This window comes from Limanda limanda, chromosome 6 (assembly GCF_963576545.1).
Source record: "Limanda limanda chromosome 6, fLimLim1.1, whole genome shotgun sequence".
Lineage (NCBI taxonomy): Eukaryota > Metazoa > Chordata > Actinopteri > Pleuronectiformes > Pleuronectidae > Limanda > Limanda limanda.
The window spans coordinates 30,407,840-30,425,339 of record NC_083641.1 but is presented as its reverse complement, the minus strand read 5'-3'; the positions used below and the strand labels follow the sequence as shown (position 1 = coordinate 30,425,339).

Below are 17,500 nucleotides of genomic sequence, written 5' to 3'. Positions count from 1 at the left end.
TATGTATTGTTGTATTTTTCTAATTGTATGTATCATGATTTTATAGAAATACAAATATTAAGGTTTGTGTATTCTGCTTTGAGAAGTGAAGAGAAATACGTCTGTTTCAAAAGATGTAACTGTCGCTGTCCACATGCTAACATGTGTCCTCTGTGTTAGCATGGTTGTTTAGTAATATATCCACTAGAGGGCAGCACAGAGTTTAAGAGTTTCTGATAAAAACAAACACTACAACGGAGGAGGTTGTTATGTGCGTCTTGGCGACAGCAGATGATATTTTGAAGTTTCAATGCTTTCCATAAACTCTCACTGTTTGTGTGTGTGTGTGTGTGTGTGTGTGTGTGTGTGTGTGTGTGTGTGTGTGTGTGTGACAGGGAGAGACTGGAACCAGTGGAGTTCCTGGCCTTCAGGTGAGAGTCAACAAACAAACATATGAAACGTGAACCTGAAATATCACGAGAGTTTAAAACCTGCCCCCCCCCCTGCAGGGTGAGCCGGGACTCCCTGGACCAATCGGAGGTCTGGGTCCAGCAGGACTGGACGGGACCAACGTGAGTTGGCACAAAAACTGAAACACAACAGATAAATAATTAAATTTAAAAAAAAATCCAATTAGATGTAAAAATTAACGTTTATTATTACGTTTTATTAGTAGTAGTAGGACAGTTAATGTTGTTGTGATAAACTGTGTCTGTGCAGGGTCTCCTGGGTCGGCCTGGATCCAGGGGTCCACCTGTAAGTATCATTTTCACAATATGATTCTATTCTTTTTATTTGACCCTATTTTATTTTCTTAATATATAACAGCTCAAGAGTTGAGTTCATGTTCAAATTGAATAAAGTTTTCTGTCTCTTATTGATTAACCTTCAAATTAATCTCACACCATTCATGTTTAGCATTTATTTGTTTTAATATCTAAGAATCTATTTATTTGAAATTCTAAGTTATGATTTGTAAAATTAACAATATGAGAACACTGTAAAAAATGAATTGACGCCCCTGTGGTTAATGCACCGCGGATGTAAAGTGTGACAGGATATGGATTATTGATCAGTGTTGACAGTGGTTGGTTGTTGCTGATGACCAGGCTGATGTGTTTCAGGGAGAAAAAGGTCGAAGTCTGTCCGGACAGAAAGGAGACGAGGTAAACCACGCCCCTTCGTGACCTCACAGCGGACCCTCCCCTTGTAGTGACATCGAGGAGGGGGCGGGGCCACTGGAGCAGCAGTCAGGACAGTGTGAAGCTGAGTTATCCTTTGTTCTTGTTCAGTGAAGTGCTTTGTTCTCCACAGGGGGAGCAGGGGCTCCAGGGGCCTCCGGGGCCGTTCGAGTACGTCGACCCTCCGGAAGACCTGTACATCAAAGGGGAACAGGTGGGCGGGACTTAAGTCGTTCACAGCCAATCAGATTATAGCTGTTCTACTGTGGGTCTACTTTGGTTCTACTGTAACTGTCCTGAAGCTGCTGGTTCTGCTACAGCTGAGATCATTGTATATCTTTGTTCTTCAGGAGTTCTACAGTAGTCTGATCTTTGGCCCAGCTGTATCTGGTTCCGTTGGTTCTTATGTCGGGTCTAGTGTTGGGTTCTAACGTGTGGCTCTGTTGCTTTCTCAGGGTCCTAGGGGGCTTAAAGGCGTCTGTGGACTCAATGGACTTCCGGTAAGTTAAAAAACCGGATCAAACCTGTAGAGCAAGGCTTAAGGAACCCTGGGTTCTAACCTAGAACTGCGTTCCAACAGTTTTGAAGGGTTTATCAAGTTCTACCACTGTTCATCAGCTGTGATCAGATTCCATCAGGTTCTTATCTTTGCTGCTGGGTTCTACGAGGTTCTGACATGTTCTACAGCTTCCCAACAGTTTTAACAGTTTTAACAGTCTATCATAAATGTTGTAGGTATGTGGCCATTATTCAATGTTTGGTCATTAGATTAGAACAGTAGGTTATTGATCAGATATTGCTATTGATTATTGTGTGTGTGTGTGTGTGTGTGTGTCCCTGTGTGTGTGTGTGCGGTCTCAGGGTCTGGACGCTCTTCCAGGGATCAAAGGAGAGAAGGGGATTCTGGGATTCCCTGGGTTAAGGGTGAGTAATTCATTATCAATCATTACCTTATTGATGAGTATTGATCAGTTCTTTTGTCTCAGCTTACACCGACTGCAGCCTTATAGTAAGAAATGCATTAATGGGATTTGTTTTGTTGGGTTTTATTAATAAAGTAAAGACGAGTCAGATCTGAGAATATATTCATTCTGTTACAGAGACACAGGAATTCTGATCGACTCATTCATATTCAGATTCATAATCAACATCAGCATCTAAATCAGATGATGTGTTCATGTGTTTCAGGGATTTTCTGGCAGGCCTGGTCTGGTCGGAGAAAAAGGATTTAAGGTGAGTGGACACAATACAAAAAACTTACCAAATTTCTATATATAATAATAATGAGGGAGGCAGTAGGTCAGTCACTTTTACTACCGTTACTTTTTTTGTACTGTAACTTGTACTTTGCTTTTAATTATATTATTTATACAGTCCTGTAATTTCACACTAATCTTCACAATTGTTAGTTATTTTGACATTGTGGGTCTTTGGTTTATTTAATGTGCTGAGTTCAAGTAACCTCGTTCATTTTCTGCGTTTCCTAGTATCGATAGATAATCAACCTCTCGGCCAATCAGAACGCAGGGTCTTTTTAAAGGTGTGTGTCTGTGTTTTCAGGGGATCATTGGAAGTCCAGGTCTCCCAGGTCTGATTGGACGAGAAGGTCCTAAGGTCAGTCAGTGTGTATCTGTAAGGTTTCTGCTCTGGCCAATCAGAGAGCTTTTGCAGTCTGTAACAAGCCTGTCTTTTCCCAGGGCATGATGGGAGATCCAGGACCTAAAGGGCTCCGTCAGGAGGCCGACATCACTCACACAGGTTCAGATGCATCAGCTGAATCTGCACATCGCTGCCGACGACACATCACGAGACATCGAGCCGCTGACGATGTGTCTGCCTCCTTCTTTCAGGTGAGGACGGGGAACCCGGGCCCTCTGGACCGAGTGGCCCTCCAGGAGACATGGGGCTGATGGGAATGCATGGACCCCCAGGAGCCCCTGGCAGATTAATACCTGGTCAGTAACATTATAGATGTTATCAATGTTATAAATATAATGAATGTGGTGAATGTCTTAATGCACAGAAGTTTCTTGTTTTACAGTTTCTATGTTACAATAAATGTTTGATGAAATGAGAGGAAAAAGGTTCTCTGATGGTTCCTTTTCAGGAATGACAGGTGCTGTGGGTCCGAGCGGAGTTCCAGGATCCAAGGGAGACAGAGGAGATCCTGGTCAAGTCTTTACAGATGGACCCTCACCGGGAGAACCGGGAAAACCAGGACGGCCTGGACTCAAAGGACCGATGGGAGAGCCAGGGAATCCAGGTACCAAACAAACTCATGTTCATGTATTTTTTAAGTGTAATAAATGTTTCCAACACTAGTCAGTCAATGCTGTCCTTCTATTTACTATTTGTTTGTCCTGTCAGGTCGTTACTGTCTTCCCGGGGCTACAGGAGAATCTGGAGAGCCGGGTCAACAGGGACCCCCAGGGTGTCAGGGCTTCCCAGGCCTCACAGGTCACTCTCAGCAAATCCTTGTTGTATTTAAGGGTCTTTCTCAGGTCTTGTAAAGAACGTTTAAAATCAGTTTTAACAAAGCACAGAATCCTTTAATGTCGAGTTTCAAGTGACACATAATTGGCCATTTTTCAAATTTTGAGGATTTGAGGATTCTGAGGAAGAACATGCATTTTTTTAGCTTACTCTAGAGTATGGTGGTACATGGAAACCTTCATTTATTTTGAAAAAAAATCCAGATTTTTACTAAATCTGGTCAAAATTAGATGGAAAGAGCAGAGGCTCCAAAATAGTTCCCTGAGGAACTCCACACTCAAGCTTCAACTTCTGTCACGATGTGTTTTAGGCTCTGATGGGGACTGTTCCTGTGGCCCTCCTGTTATACTGAGGGGCCCTCCTGGCTCTGTGGGGGACATAGGGTATGCTGGGTTTCCAGGAGTCCAGGGAGCCCCAGGGCAGAGAGGAGAGCAAGGTGAAGCCGGAGACGTTGGAGCGAGTGGACAACAGGTGAGTTAGCAAACAACAGGTAGATGTGCTTTAAATTGTTTGTTTGTTCTTTATGTGATTGTTTTGTTTGCAGGGTCTGGGTGGATTTCCAGGTGTCAAAGGGTTCAAAGGGCAGAAGGGAGATTTCATTGTGGTGGATATTATTGGTGAGTTCACACCTCTGGGTAACTGTGAACACCCAACTGTACAACACCTATAATATGTTCCAGGAATTCATTGGACTTTCATTTCCAGGGGAAAAGGGAAACAGGGGCCAGCTGGGCCCTGAAGGAAGTCAAGGATTCTCAGGGAGAAGAGGACTTAATGGGCTCCCCGGGGCCCCAGGAGAGCCCGGTCCACAGGTCAGTCGGATGCTCCCGGTGGACAAACAGAAATGTCACATTCTAGTGGAAGTAGAACAGAACAGTGTTGAATAAAACCTTTTCCAGTCCGTTCTGAACTAATGAATTCTTTGGGATGAGAGGTCCAATTGTTAATTTGTCCAACCTCTGGCCTCACTGGAGCTCTGCTGATGGTCCTGGTCCTTCTGTTCTCACTCTTCATCTCGTGATGGAAATCTGGAAATACAAGAGGCTGGAACACCGTATTTGTCTTTGTGTATTCTGCTTTCTGCAGAAAGGATCAACACAGGGATCTCAGAGTGAAGATGCAGGACAGTCAAATACAAGGATCTTATAAAGGAGAACTAAGGGACCAGTTCAGACCGGTTCTGAAGGCGCAGGTTGAGAGAGGAATCTAAACATAGACATCTGATTTACACATGTTTCCTTTGGAGATAAGCAGCCATACATTCAGTTATTTGGAGTAAATAAGTGATAAAATGGGTCTGAAAGTTTTCAGGTCATACACTGTTCAGACCATTAAACAGTTCAGGTCATAAAGTATTTGGACAGTTTGGATATGTATGTAGGTATAGGTCATAAAACGTATATTTCAACTACAACTACACATACTTAGTTAATTTTTCTACTACAATCTTTTTTTCTAAATCTGCTTCTTTTCAGGGTGAAAGTTTCTCTAACTCTCCTGGAGAAAGAGGCTTCCCAGGATTTCTAGGGCCAAAGGGATTATCAGGACCTTCAGGTTCCCCTGGAGTAGGAGTAGTCGGTGCTATAGGACAGCAGGGGGCCCTTGGGGACCCTGGACCTACAGGAATCCAGGGTCCACCAGGGCAAAAGGGGGCTGCTGGTAAGAATAAATCTGAACTCATCTTTGAATATTTCAGGAAAATTTGCGGTAACCAACTCTGACACTATGTTCATTAACACCCTTCCACGTAATGTTTGACCCATCCTGCAGGGGAGACTCTACCCTGTGTACCCAGAAACCCCGGGCCCCCTGGAGAGAAGGGAGACACTGGAAACGCAGGTATGTAATACCTCTATCATCTGTCTGTCTTTTCAGCTCTTCATCTGTGTGTCGGACTTCCTGTTCACCTGTCTGCTCGACTGTGTGTCTCTCCAGGTTATCCAGGATTCCTGGGACCTTCAGGCTTTCGTGGCATCACGGGACCTGATGGAATTAAAGGAGACAAAGGACAATCTGGACTTCGTGGACTACCTGGACGACAAGGTATCGAAGCACACCTGTCACACCTGTTGGATCCTGTTACATTGTCTTTAACAGTATTTTTGCATAGAAACCTGACTTGAGGATCAATAATACACTATGTTGGGTTTTACCTGCATTTACAACATTTACCGAAGCTAAAAAGTAGAAATGGTAGTTTACAAGGTTGGCGTTGTTATTGAGGAGGTTCTCATGATCGGTTAGAAGTAGAAGTGATGGAGGGGACAGTTCTAAAGTTTTGGGTTGTGGTAGTTTCTCATAAAGTTCTGGTGGTCAAAGAGGAGGTTTTACAGGCCCTTTAGGAAACTTTTTGGATTACTGATATTTTACAGAAGGCCATTGGCGAGGTCTAGGTGTTTTTAATAGTCCTTAAGGATGTGCTGTCTGTCCTTCTTAAGGTCGGTGAGCGAGTTCTACTATAAAGTTTTGGAAGTTGTACCTGCCAATGAGGAGGTTGTAGCGGTCCTTCAGAAGGTTCAACAAGAGGTGTTAGTGGTCCACTACGAGGTCTCAGAAGTCCTTCAGAAGGTTTCTAATGGGCCCTCAGAAGTGTTCTGGTTATGGGGTGTAGGTGTTTTGGGAAGTTGCAGTGGTCCTATGCAAGGTCCCAGTACTTCTTTAGGGGGGGTCATTATGGGTCTTTTAGTTATTTTAGAGTTTTCAAGGTAGCTGAGCAGAGATTTTGCCTGTCACATCAAATGTCTTTTGAAGAAATATGTCCATCGCTCCATTGGAGTTCAAAACACTGAAATATATAAATAAGTTCACTGTCTTTCAATTTGTCCTCCACTTGTATATTCTCTCCTGCTCTTGCAGGACCTCCAGGTTTTGTTGGAGATACCGGAGAAGAAGGACCTGAGGGGTTCAGTTATGGTGGAGATCCTGGTAAAGTTACTCTCATCATCTGCTTTATACCTGACTTAAATGTCTTTGGCAATTTCCCAAACCACTGACTTTCTGACTGTATTAGAGTAATATTAAGTCTTGCAGTATTTGTAACTGTGTATTCCAGGCTCTCCAGGGTTCCAGGGCTTTTCTGGTCTCAGGGGCCCAGCAGGGGACGCTGAGGTTGGGCCTACAGGACCAAGAGGTTTCCCAGGACCACTAGGCTCTCAGGGACCGAAGGGAGTCCCTGGCCCCCCAGGCAATGACGGACTACAAGGTCAAATCTTCCATATTCCACCTGTTTGACATCTATTCAATCGAAATGTGACTGATTTTAGATAATAAATTGAAGACAGAGAGATGTGTTTATGTTTGTACTACATGCAATTGTTCACATATTCCGACATATTTTTGAGAGTAGATTTCTAACAGGCTAAGTATCTGAGACTCCTACAGCCAATCACAGTACAGGAAGGGATGACGTTTGTTTGCAGGGCTGGAGACCAGATTGAATTCTCAAAGGATGAAGCAGTGACTCTGATTCACTCTGTAATTGTTTATGTTTGTTCAGGAGCCCTGGGTATGGCTGGGGTCCCTGGAGCAAAGGGCCAGAAAGGACAGGATGGAGCCCCAGGGATAACTGGTCCCCCAGGCCCCAAAGCCAACTTCTGTGAGATCGGAAAACCTGGTCCCCGGGGTCTTTTTGGCCCTCAAGGACCCATTGGACCACCAGGTAAATCATTACTAACTTATCTCATCTTACTTCTTATAGTAACGTAAACAATTTTTAATCATCATGTTTCATGTCAGGTTTTCAGGGGGAGAAGGGTGAGATTGGGGAGGTGGGTCCTCCAGCTTTTGGCCCTCAAGGTCCTGCAGGTAATCCGGGCTCTCCAGGTTTCCCAGGGTTCCCAGGGCTGCAAGGCCCCACTGGCCCCATCGGAGACTCTGGACTACCAGGACCCAACGGCCAGAAGGGTGAGCGCACCTTCTCCACCCACACACCTGTCTTGTAATGTTTTCTCGTGACGTTTTGTCACTGAAATATTCTCTGTGTGTTTCAGGTCTGCTTGGCCTCCAAGGGAAGCACGGAGGGCCAGGGGCTCCAGGACAGACCGGGGTCCCTGGAGCTCCAGGGACGACGGGGGAAAGAGGGTTCAATGGACGAGACGCAGCTCAAGGATGTGAAGGGACCAAAGGAGAAAAAGGTAAACAACGAGTGATGCTGCTGTACTATAATGTACTGCATTATAAAACAGTGCTACCACAATAAACTACATATGTCTTGGTTCCACTGCTGAAACAGATGTTAATTTCCAGCTAATATCATTTCGGTCTGTATTAAAACTCTCCCATGTGTTGCCTGCAGGCTGTATAGGGGCCCCAGGGTCTCCAGGGGAAACCAAGTACATCCTCATTAAAGGAGAGGGAGGAAAACAAGGAACCTCTGGCATCTGTGGCTTTCCAGGACCACGAGGTCAGAGTCAGTCGAGTGTATCATCAGTCATTACTGTTTAAAGCTAAACGTTGTCTCACAGCACTGGTTTCAACACGGTTCAAGGTTGTAATTCTTCCATTCTGATCTCTGGCAGTTTTTTCAGTCGACCATTTCCTGGAGACAGGACTTACCAGTGTCATGTTACTGATCCTCCAATCTGAATCCTTTAACACATCTTCTCTATAGGCAGTAAAGGTGTCCAAGGACCCACAGGTAATCCAGGGTATCCAGGAATCAACGGACCCCCAGGTATCACCGGACACCAAGGAACACCAGGTCACTGCAGTAAGCCAGGAGTACCAGGACCACCTGGACGTCAAGGACCTCCCGGACTCATCGGTTTCCCAGGAGAGACAGGAGATCCAGTAAGAGGAACAAGGACTTGATGAGTTGGAATGAGTGTATGGAGACAGCGTCAAGCAGGAATTACAGCTGCTCCTTGTACTTGTACATGTTTGACTGTCAAAGGGTTTTGTCAATGAACATAGTTGTAAATATAGGATATGGGTATGGCTGAAGTACTAGATCTTTATTTGAAAGTGTTTAATGTTCAGAAATACTTACATGTTTTGGTTTTTATTTGCAGGGTGACCTGGGATGTCCGGGGAAATCTGGAGAACCTGGTCACGAAGGATGTACCGGACAGAAAGGTACATGGTTGACCCAGAAAACTACTGTTGTTGGTTTTTTCCAGTGTAGGTTGTTGAGTTAACTTAGTGTTTGTGTCTCAGGTGACAAAGGAGACTCTGTTGGTGGTCCTGGTACACCAGGAGAGAGGGGTCTTCCTGGAGACTTCGGGCCGTCTGGTAATGATGTGGTTCTAGTTCTGTAGCAGTGAGAGAAGAGATATTATGTTGCAAATAATTCTCTTATTTGTAAAGTCATGTTTGTAATAGCCATGAATACATGTTATCGTTGTACACTAAAAAACATCTAATTTCTGTATGAATCAGTATGTTTTGTTTTTCAGGACCTCCTGGAGCGCGTGGAGAGCCTGGAGGACCCGGTTTCATCGGGGATCCAGGTTTGAAAGGATGTAAAGGAGATCTCGGCCACCATGGAGACCCGGGTCAATCAGGTAAATAGCCACAAACAGGACCTCGTCATTATTTACCTTTACACTAATACTGACAAAGTCGTGTGATGTTTTAACATAAATTGTGTAAAAAAGAACTTGAAAACTCTCTAAAGGTAAAGTATCTGGATCACCCTCAGTCGCTGGCTGCAGTATAGGTATTGAACTGAGACGTCATGATTGACAGCTGAGACTGACTCCTGATTGGTCATGTACATGTATGGGTGGGACCTGGTGGATCGTTCCATCCTCCAATCCCTACTGTGCAGATTCTGGGTCTAGGTGATCTCATCAGTGCACTATAGCAGAGTTTGTATCAGATATATTTTGGCTTCATTTTTGGATAGTGCATAGTGGAGACACATCATCCATCTTTATTTACAGTCTATGAATGGCAGCGACAAAACCAATACAGAGCAGTTCAGTGTGGGAGCGGTGGGAGCTAGATGGGACTGAGCAAAGGGACAATAGACAGAACTTTTCATGTGAGTATAGTTGTAGTAACCAAAAGGTTATTCAAACCCTCTCAGTGTGTTTTTACTTTATTTTTTCCTGCCAACCTTGGATTGGCAGATTCTTGGATACTCAGTTTTTTAAATGTAAGCTTTTCCTTCTTAATTATTAAAATGAATGGTGCAGCTATTTGATTGATTTCTGACTTCTTCCATTCCTGCGGTCTGATTGGCTGTAGAACTCTAGTTAGAGGTGTTGACGTGTTGAACTGCATATTTAAAATATGAAACACACAGCTGGCTCCGATCTGGGGTTGGGGAGTTCCAAAATTTGTCGGCAAGGGGAAAATCTGAAATTGTGTGGGTGTGTGAACAAACCTGTCTTCTGTCTGTCTGTCTGGTTTATTTCAGGTGTGATCGGTCCCTATGGTCCCAGAGGTCATCCAGGTGGTCCGGGTCTTCCGGGCAATGCAGGTAGTGATGGTCCCCCAGGACCACAGGGCTGCCAAGGCCTTCAAGGTGAGAACTCAAACTCAGACACGTCATTATTTAAAGGCAATTGTACTTGCAACAAATGAGAACAGAAATGATGTCAAGGCCCTTTTCATAAACAGTTTTTTGTTAAATTGAAATGATAGATTGTGAGTTTGATTCCCAAATGATTTGTTGCATCAGGGGCTCCTGGACCGCTGGGACTTCATGGACTGGATGGACTGAAAGGAGTGAAGGGGGACATGGGGACCAGAGGTACAAGTCTTACACATCTGTTCTGATAAGATTATCCATCAACCCAGATACCGAACCACTTGATACCATGTGACCAAAGAGGAGTTTATCAAATTGACTTTGATTAAACCCAATTCTGTTTGGGAATCTTGTGTGAGAACATCTTTCTAACACGTGCATCGCAGAACGCTTTGCTTTCTACATTCTGTGTTTCATCACGTTAGAGCGACAACGCTTCCTCTTTGAAACTGTTTCCTATAAAAGTTCATCTCCCTGTGTTTATAGGTCTGGCTCTGCCAGGACCTCCAGGGCTCAAAGGCCTTCCAGGGGACAAGGGTCCTCAAGGTCCTCCAGGTCCCTCTGGTCCATCCCAGCCAGGACAACCAGGAACCAAAGGCCCCCCAGGACCCGAAGGTCTGTAACAGCATGACCCCCCCCCCCCCCAGCATTAAATTGTATCATAGTTTACAAATAAGGATCAGAACCTAAGTTGGATTCTTTGTCCTTCATGTGTTTTAATGTGTCGTTGCAGGACCACAAGGCAGTTATGGATCTCCAGGTGAACCTGGACCAAGCTGTAAAGATCCAGTCCCAGGCCCTCGTGGAGATCCTGGTTGTCCCGGACCAGACGGCGAGCTAGGTAGGCCTTAACACTCAGGTTGAATTAACTTCAACAGAGGAGTCGCACTGGATACCATGTGACGTGGCTCTGATGTTTCAGGTTGTCCTGGGGACATGGGGGATCCTGGTCCAAACCCTCCCCTAGCTGGGGATGAGGGAGACAACGGAGACACCGGGTACCGGGGACTCGTGGGACTAAAGGGATATCAAGGATCCAAAGGATTTCCAGGGATCGCTGGAGACCGGGGAGTGAAAGGTCAGACTGTCAATGTATCTCAGAAAATTACTGAAAATTTCAGAATGTCCCCCCATACCCCTAATCACATCTATGTGTGTGTGTGTGTGTGTGTGTGTGTGTGTGTGTGTGTGTGTCTGTGTGTGGGATCAGGTGTGAAAGGGTCCCAAGGTCTGATGGGACTTCCTGGTAATCGGGGCCAAAGAGGTTGTCCTGGTTCTGGAGCACCTCCTGGACCTAAGGGTCTTGATGGATTGGTGGGTCCAAAAGGAGAAAAGGGAGGAGTCTCCCCCTGCCTCTACCACCCCCCCGCCCAGCCGGGGCCCCCAGGTCCCCCTGGCCCCCCGGGTCAACCTGGGGAGATTGGCCTCATTGGAGAAATCGGCCCGAGGGGTTTCAAAGGTGAGAAACAGAAATTGGACGAGGTCCATTTTAAACTCTTGTCCGTTGTCAGACAAGATTTTGTTGTTTTCTTGGCTAAAGAACAAAACCAACGTTAGCATTAATGATTGATTACTGACCAATGAGAATAGTTGTGAGTTAAACTTTACTCACATCAGCTGTCTCCCGGTTAAACTCTCTTTACTGTGCACTATTCATTCTGTGTGCAATTCAATGACTTATATGCAACTGTTTCACTGTTTATATATTTTACACTGTATATATTATGTTTAAACTGTATGTATTAGTTTTGATTCCATATATATTTTTAGTCTTTTATATTTTGCTTATTTTTTGCTGCTATAACGTTGCAAATATCTTATCTTAGAAACCAACGCCAGCATTAAGGTCAGTTGTGATGCTAACCTGCTAGCTAGCTAGCTAGCTGCGGCTGGTCCATCAGTCACTGGAAACAACGAGGGACAGCCGGTGAAATGTTAATACGGCTTTATGTGATTTATTATGGTAGTTTGACTCTAGTTGAGATAAGAACAGAGGATGTTGCTCCTTGTTGACATTTATGAGACAAATTCTGATTTGTGAATATGAGCTATGCAAATACATTTTGATGGATTGAGAGAATAGTTAAATACCAAACACACAATGGGAAACTACCAACATCTGTTTTAGTGTGTGAGCTGCTGATTGTCTGTTCCAGGTTTAACGGGGGATCCCGGCTCCGAGGGACCGATCGGCTTTGGGGGGCCTCCAGGTCCAGATGGAACCCGAGGAGAGTCCGGCCTCCAGGGGGAGAACGGAGATGTTGGAGCCAAAGGTCAGACCTCTGCCTATCTGGGTTTACATTTCTCCTTGGATTATATATTACGTTACTTTTTTACTCAAGTTCAGTGACGTACATAATTACATTCTTACTTCTGTCAATGTTAGCCACAAAGATTGGTTGTGTTTTCTCAGGTCAGTTGAGTTCGGATCAACATGGCCGACTAAGTTCGGGTGCAGCTGTTGTGAATCATCTGTCAGTTGTTTTGTCAACATAACTCCTGTTGTGGTTTGTGCGTCTCAGGTGATTCTGGTCCAATCGGTGACCCCGGTCTTCCTGGACAATCCAGAAACTTGAACTCAGGTTTCCTGTTGGTGAGGCACAGCCAATCAGATCAAATTCCCACCTGCCCATTAAACATGAGGGTCCTCTGGAGCGGATACAGTCTGCTGTACCTGGAGGGGCAGGAGAAGGCCCACACTCAGGACCTGGGTATATACTGTGTCTATATAAACACATCAACACACACATTCTGAGGGTTACATGCTGTGAAACCAAAAATGTACAATTCACCGTCACTGCCGGCATCAGGTCGGTCTCACGAGTCAGGGGGTGGAGCCTCCTCTGACCAGGAGGTCGAACCGCAGGCCGAAGTTTTTCTTGGGCAAGATACTGAACCCGAAATAATCTGAACTGTAAAACATTTTGAGTGATCATCAAGAAAAGTGCAGAATAAATCCTGTGAGAACCCTGCAGGTCCTTCAGGGAGCTCACATCCACACAACACGTTCCTTCAGGAGAACATCAGAGATCCACGAGTGTGGATGAGATGAATGAGATCTCTTCTTCGTTAACACTGACGATGTTTCCAGGTCAGGCGGGCTCATGTATGCAAGTCTTCTCCACGATGCCGTTCTCCACCTGTAACATGGGAGCCTGCTCTTACGCCAGTCGCAACGACAAATCCTATTGGCTGTCCACGACGGCGGCCCTGCCCAGCGTCCCTGTGAGCGGCCCCCCCATCCAGGAGCACATCAGCCGCTGCGTGGTGTGTGAAGCCCCCTCCTCACCCGTCGCCCTGCACAGCCAGACCTCCGAGCGGCCGGACTGCCCCCCCCACTGGACCAGTCTGTGGACAGGCTACTCGTTTCTCATGGTAGGTAACGCAGTACTGGAGGTACAACCACAGTACTACTGCTGCAGCTCCCAATACTACTACAGCAAAAACAATAAGTGTATTGCTTTCAGTATTAATCCCACATGAGTATGATAATACTACTGCTAATGCTATACTGCTTATACTATTAATAATACTCCAGCTAATACTGTTGCTATTAGAAGTGGTGCAACTGCTATACAGCTAACACACTGCTAATGCTAATGCTACCTCTGTGGCTCTCTCACCTGACTATGATGTCACTTCCTGTGTGTGGCAGCATACCGGTGCAGGTGACGAGGGCGGCGGCCAGTCGCTGACGTCCTCAGGGAGCTGCCTGTCGGACTTCAGGGCCCAGCCCTTCGTGGAGTGCCAGGGGCCCCGAGGAACCTGCCACTACTTTGCCAACATCTACAGTTTCTGGCTGACCATCGTGGACTCCAGCTCCGTGGCCTCCAACAGCTCCTCCACCAGCTCCTCCACCACGCTGACCGACAGCCGGCAGCAGAGGAGCAACATCGGGAAGTGCAGCGTCTGCATGAGGGGTTGAGGAGGAGGAACGCCACCTCCTCCTGCATGAGGGAGTGGGGGGGGGGGGGGGCGATGGAGGTTCACTGAGGAGCAGGAGGTGAAGCATCCTCTCAACTCCCCCCTGCAGGAGGCAGCGAGGAACTTCTCCACCGAGCAGACGCACAAAATGAGACTCGCTTGTTTGTGTCTATGAGGAGAGACAACGCTGCAGATCAACTCTTCATCCCTGTTCCGATCTTCAGGAGGAACTCGTCTTCACTCACGATCAGACAGATGTTTGTTACAGGTTCTCACTTCCTGTTACGGCTGATCGGTTGATCGTTCTCTCATCATCCAATTACGATGACGAACTAGGGAAGTTTAGGACTCGCCTCTAGCTCCACCTGCTGGCCAACCAGGACCTGCCCCTGAATATGCTTTCTGATTGGTCAGGTGAGAGGCAGTGACTGCGTGTCATTGGTCGGTCAGTGTTGTGTTAATATTTAGAGAGAAAATCGTGTGAGAAGATGTGAAAATATTCGATATTATATCTTGAAACAACGAGCAACGCTGACATCGCAGATCAGAACCAGAACCAGAACCAGAACCAGAACCAGAACCAGGATCACGATTCAGAACTACAACCAGAACTAAGAGCTGAAAATATGACTCCATATATATAATATCCTTCATGTTCATCTGTATAGATCTTCGCTCTTTGGTTTTTATTTGTATTTTAAATAAAGTCAACTTGAATATCTCTGTTTCATATAAGAAGATTTATTGTTTTAATACTTTTAAAGTTATAACAAAAAACAAGTAACTTCCTGTTTCTGTCATTTAGGGAAAATATTTTGTGAATTAGTATTTCTCCGGTTTCAGTTCAGGCTCTGTTCCTGGTGGCAGACCTGATCCTCTTCTGGGTCCTACTCCCGGTCCTGGTCCTGGTTCTGGTCTGAGACCTGTAATATCTCTCTGTGATTTGTAAATATGTTTGAACTCAGCCGTTTTATATTTTTACTGTAAATGTCATCAGAGTTATTTATTTAGCCTGAAATTAATGTTGGTGCTATTTGATGCTTTATTTGCTTGTTTTTATTTTATTTTTGAAAACAAAAAACACAGTGAGGCCCCACCCCTCTCCATCCTCCGACAAAATAAAATGTAAAAAAAAAAATTCAACACATATCCCTCCGACTAAAGTTAGAATTTTATTTCACGTTTCTGTTTGTGTGTTGTTTTTTATTGTAACAGTGAAAACTGTAATGTCATAACAGCTGGTTTCTTCCATCAAACTTTAATAAAAGAGGGTTTTATATTTTTTCCAATGTTTAAAGATAAAGTTTTAATCAAACTACATTCCCCTTGATGCTTTTGCAGGAGACCTGTGTTTTTTAGTTTTGTGAAGATGTCGAGTTCACTTCAGCCATAAATCCTTTTTAATCTAAAATGGGCGGGGCTTGTTTATTACTTGAGGAAGATCTGGAAGTGGTGGGGCTGAGGGGGCGGAGTCACTGTGTGTGTTTGTATTGTATTTAAATATGTGATATTTTTAATCTGTAGGTGGAAACTTCTCACTAACACTTGTGAAACAATTTACTCTGTGAGCGGACGACTTCAATAAATTTCATCAAACTTTCTCTCAGACTCTTTAATGGTTAAACTCACTGTTAATAAATCATCGTGAAAAATATGAAAGATTTGCAGAGCTTTTTATCAGCTGAGGAAAGTTTCTATAGCATCTAAACTCTGTGTGTGTTCAGACCAGAAAACATTCAACACTATCGGTAAAGTTTTCCCTCAAGTTTGTTTTAACATTAGTTTATGCACCACTACACCTATCCAGCAGGGGTCACTGTCTCCCTGTAACAATGAACTACAATTGTAGAGCTTCTTTCGACGTGTTTTCATTCATCTGAAATGTAACAGCTGAATGTGAGTAATGCAGAGAAAATCAAGTCATACTTGAAAACACAAAGGTTTTAAATAGTGTTTTTGAACTAAACTTGAAAAATGTTAATTCTACAAGAGGTTTATGGAAAAATGTAAGCGGAGTCGTCAGTGATCTGATGTTTTATTCTCTACACAAAGTTGTATTTCATGCATCCACATCAACAGGAGACAGACACATGATCGACACAGTGTAAAGTGTGTGTCTGAGTGTCGGCTGGAAGAGGTTTGTGATGATGGAGATCTCATTGTTCCTGGAAAAACTGAATAAAAAGATCAGTGAAAAGTTTGTTCACAAACTGAAAAACCACTGATTTGAGGAAACATAGAATCAGAAGATTGTGTGATGTCCGTCAGACACCAGCAGAGGGAGCCCTCCCTCTGGTTTCACATATTCTGAAGTAAAAGTCTGTTAATACACAAATAATAAACCTGTGTTTATCTCTGAAGAATTTATCAGAAACCTCATCACACCCACGAGCTGGAGCTTTAATCAATGCTTTAAATACACAATCAGCTGAAGAGACTCACAACTCTTTGTCTAGTACCTTTGATTAAAATGTCTTTTCTCTTATATCCTGTGCAACAATAAAACTACGACTGTGCAGTTATTGTCATGAAGCATCTCCATGTCAAAAAAAACCAGACACCCCAAAACAAACTCCTGTGAAACCCTGAAGTATAAAAACCAGCGAGCAGGTCTCTGTCAGTCCAGATCCTGAACGACAGGAAGCAGAGGAGGACCATGAGCTGCTGAACTGAACTGTGGTCAAGTCCTCTAGTTCTGGTCTTTGTCCACCTCAGTCCAGAGTCCACTTCAGTCCAGAGTCCACCTCAGTCCAGAGTCCACTTCAGTCCAGAGAACTGCTCTCTTGATAAAGTGCCTTTCAGCTCAAAGTCCAGAAATCAAACAGCGATGAAGCTGAACACGTCTCATATTTGAACAAACAAATCAAATCAGAAATCATCAAATCTAAAATCATGATGCAGGTGATTCATGACAAACAGGAAGTGGAACCTGTGGAACATGTGACGATCATGTCAGTGTCTCTTTCTTTTCATCACACCTCACATGTCGCTGATCTGCTGACTCATTATTCTCAGTGTGTTGATTGGAAATATTACGGTGAAGCTTTGAAATGAATCCCCTGGGATTTCTGCCTCTGAATATTATTATTTCCTGATCAGCTGACGTCAGGTCCCACCCGGGTTTCGCCTGCTGGACTCAGTGATCAGCGAATCAAACACACACAAACAGATCCGACAGGAAAAGGCTCCGATCTCCGATCTCGTTGATTCAGTTGAATTTAAAGACGTTCACACGATTGATGACGAGCTTCTGTTGTTTGCTCTGATGCTTTCACTTCCTGTCAGATGGAAGAAGTGAACCTGGTGCCTGCTCTCAGAGAAGGTCGTCGGCGTTCTCCTGGACGGGGGGGCGGGCCTTGCGTGGGCGTGGTCTCATCGCGGTGAAGCAGGACGAGGCGGTGAGCGCCACGCGGCTCAGGCCCACGTTCAGGCAGTGGACCTCCGAGGT

The 17,500-nt window shown here is 44.8% G+C and overlaps 2 protein-coding genes across 2 annotated transcripts in view; one reads left to right on the top strand and one right to left on the bottom strand.

The window, feature by feature from the left end:
• Positions 1-14,053, top strand: part of col4a4 (collagen, type IV, alpha 4) — a 29,807-nt gene extending 15,754 nt beyond the window's left edge. Inside the window, 39 exon segments of the mRNA XM_061073809.1 lie at positions 375-410; positions 489-551; positions 700-735; positions 1,104-1,145; positions 1,294-1,374; positions 1,616-1,660; positions 2,022-2,084; positions 2,349-2,393; positions 2,721-2,774; positions 2,858-2,918; positions 3,011-3,115; positions 3,268-3,423; positions 3,528-3,617; positions 3,964-4,124; positions 4,198-4,270; positions 4,359-4,465; positions 5,129-5,312; positions 5,424-5,492; positions 5,589-5,696; positions 6,510-6,578; positions 6,706-6,855; positions 7,150-7,311; positions 7,389-7,556; positions 7,643-7,786; positions 7,948-8,055; positions 8,263-8,441; positions 8,663-8,726; positions 8,808-8,882; positions 9,047-9,154; positions 10,015-10,122; positions 10,279-10,350; positions 10,615-10,743; positions 10,862-10,969; positions 11,051-11,206; positions 11,339-11,587; positions 12,285-12,401; positions 12,651-12,839; positions 13,220-13,503; positions 13,784-14,053. Of these exon segments, the coding sequence (XP_060929792.1) occupies positions 375-410; positions 489-551; positions 700-735; positions 1,104-1,145; positions 1,294-1,374; positions 1,616-1,660; positions 2,022-2,084; positions 2,349-2,393; positions 2,721-2,774; positions 2,858-2,918; positions 3,011-3,115; positions 3,268-3,423; positions 3,528-3,617; positions 3,964-4,124; positions 4,198-4,270; positions 4,359-4,465; positions 5,129-5,312; positions 5,424-5,492; positions 5,589-5,696; positions 6,510-6,578; positions 6,706-6,855; positions 7,150-7,311; positions 7,389-7,556; positions 7,643-7,786; positions 7,948-8,055; positions 8,263-8,441; positions 8,663-8,726; positions 8,808-8,882; positions 9,047-9,154; positions 10,015-10,122; positions 10,279-10,350; positions 10,615-10,743; positions 10,862-10,969; positions 11,051-11,206; positions 11,339-11,587; positions 12,285-12,401; positions 12,651-12,839; positions 13,220-13,503; positions 13,784-14,053 (4,488 nt within the window).
• Positions 14,054-16,074: 2,021 nt separating this feature from the next.
• LOC133003972 (tumor necrosis factor alpha-induced protein 2-like) overlaps positions 16,075-17,500 on the bottom strand; it is a 16,095-nt gene continuing 14,669 nt past the window's right edge. Inside the window, exon 14 of the mRNA XM_061073812.1 lies at positions 16,075-17,500. This exon is cut by the window's right edge and continues 160 nt beyond it. Within this exon, the coding sequence (XP_060929795.1) occupies positions 17,366-17,500 (135 nt within the window). The 3' untranslated portion in view covers positions 16,075-17,365.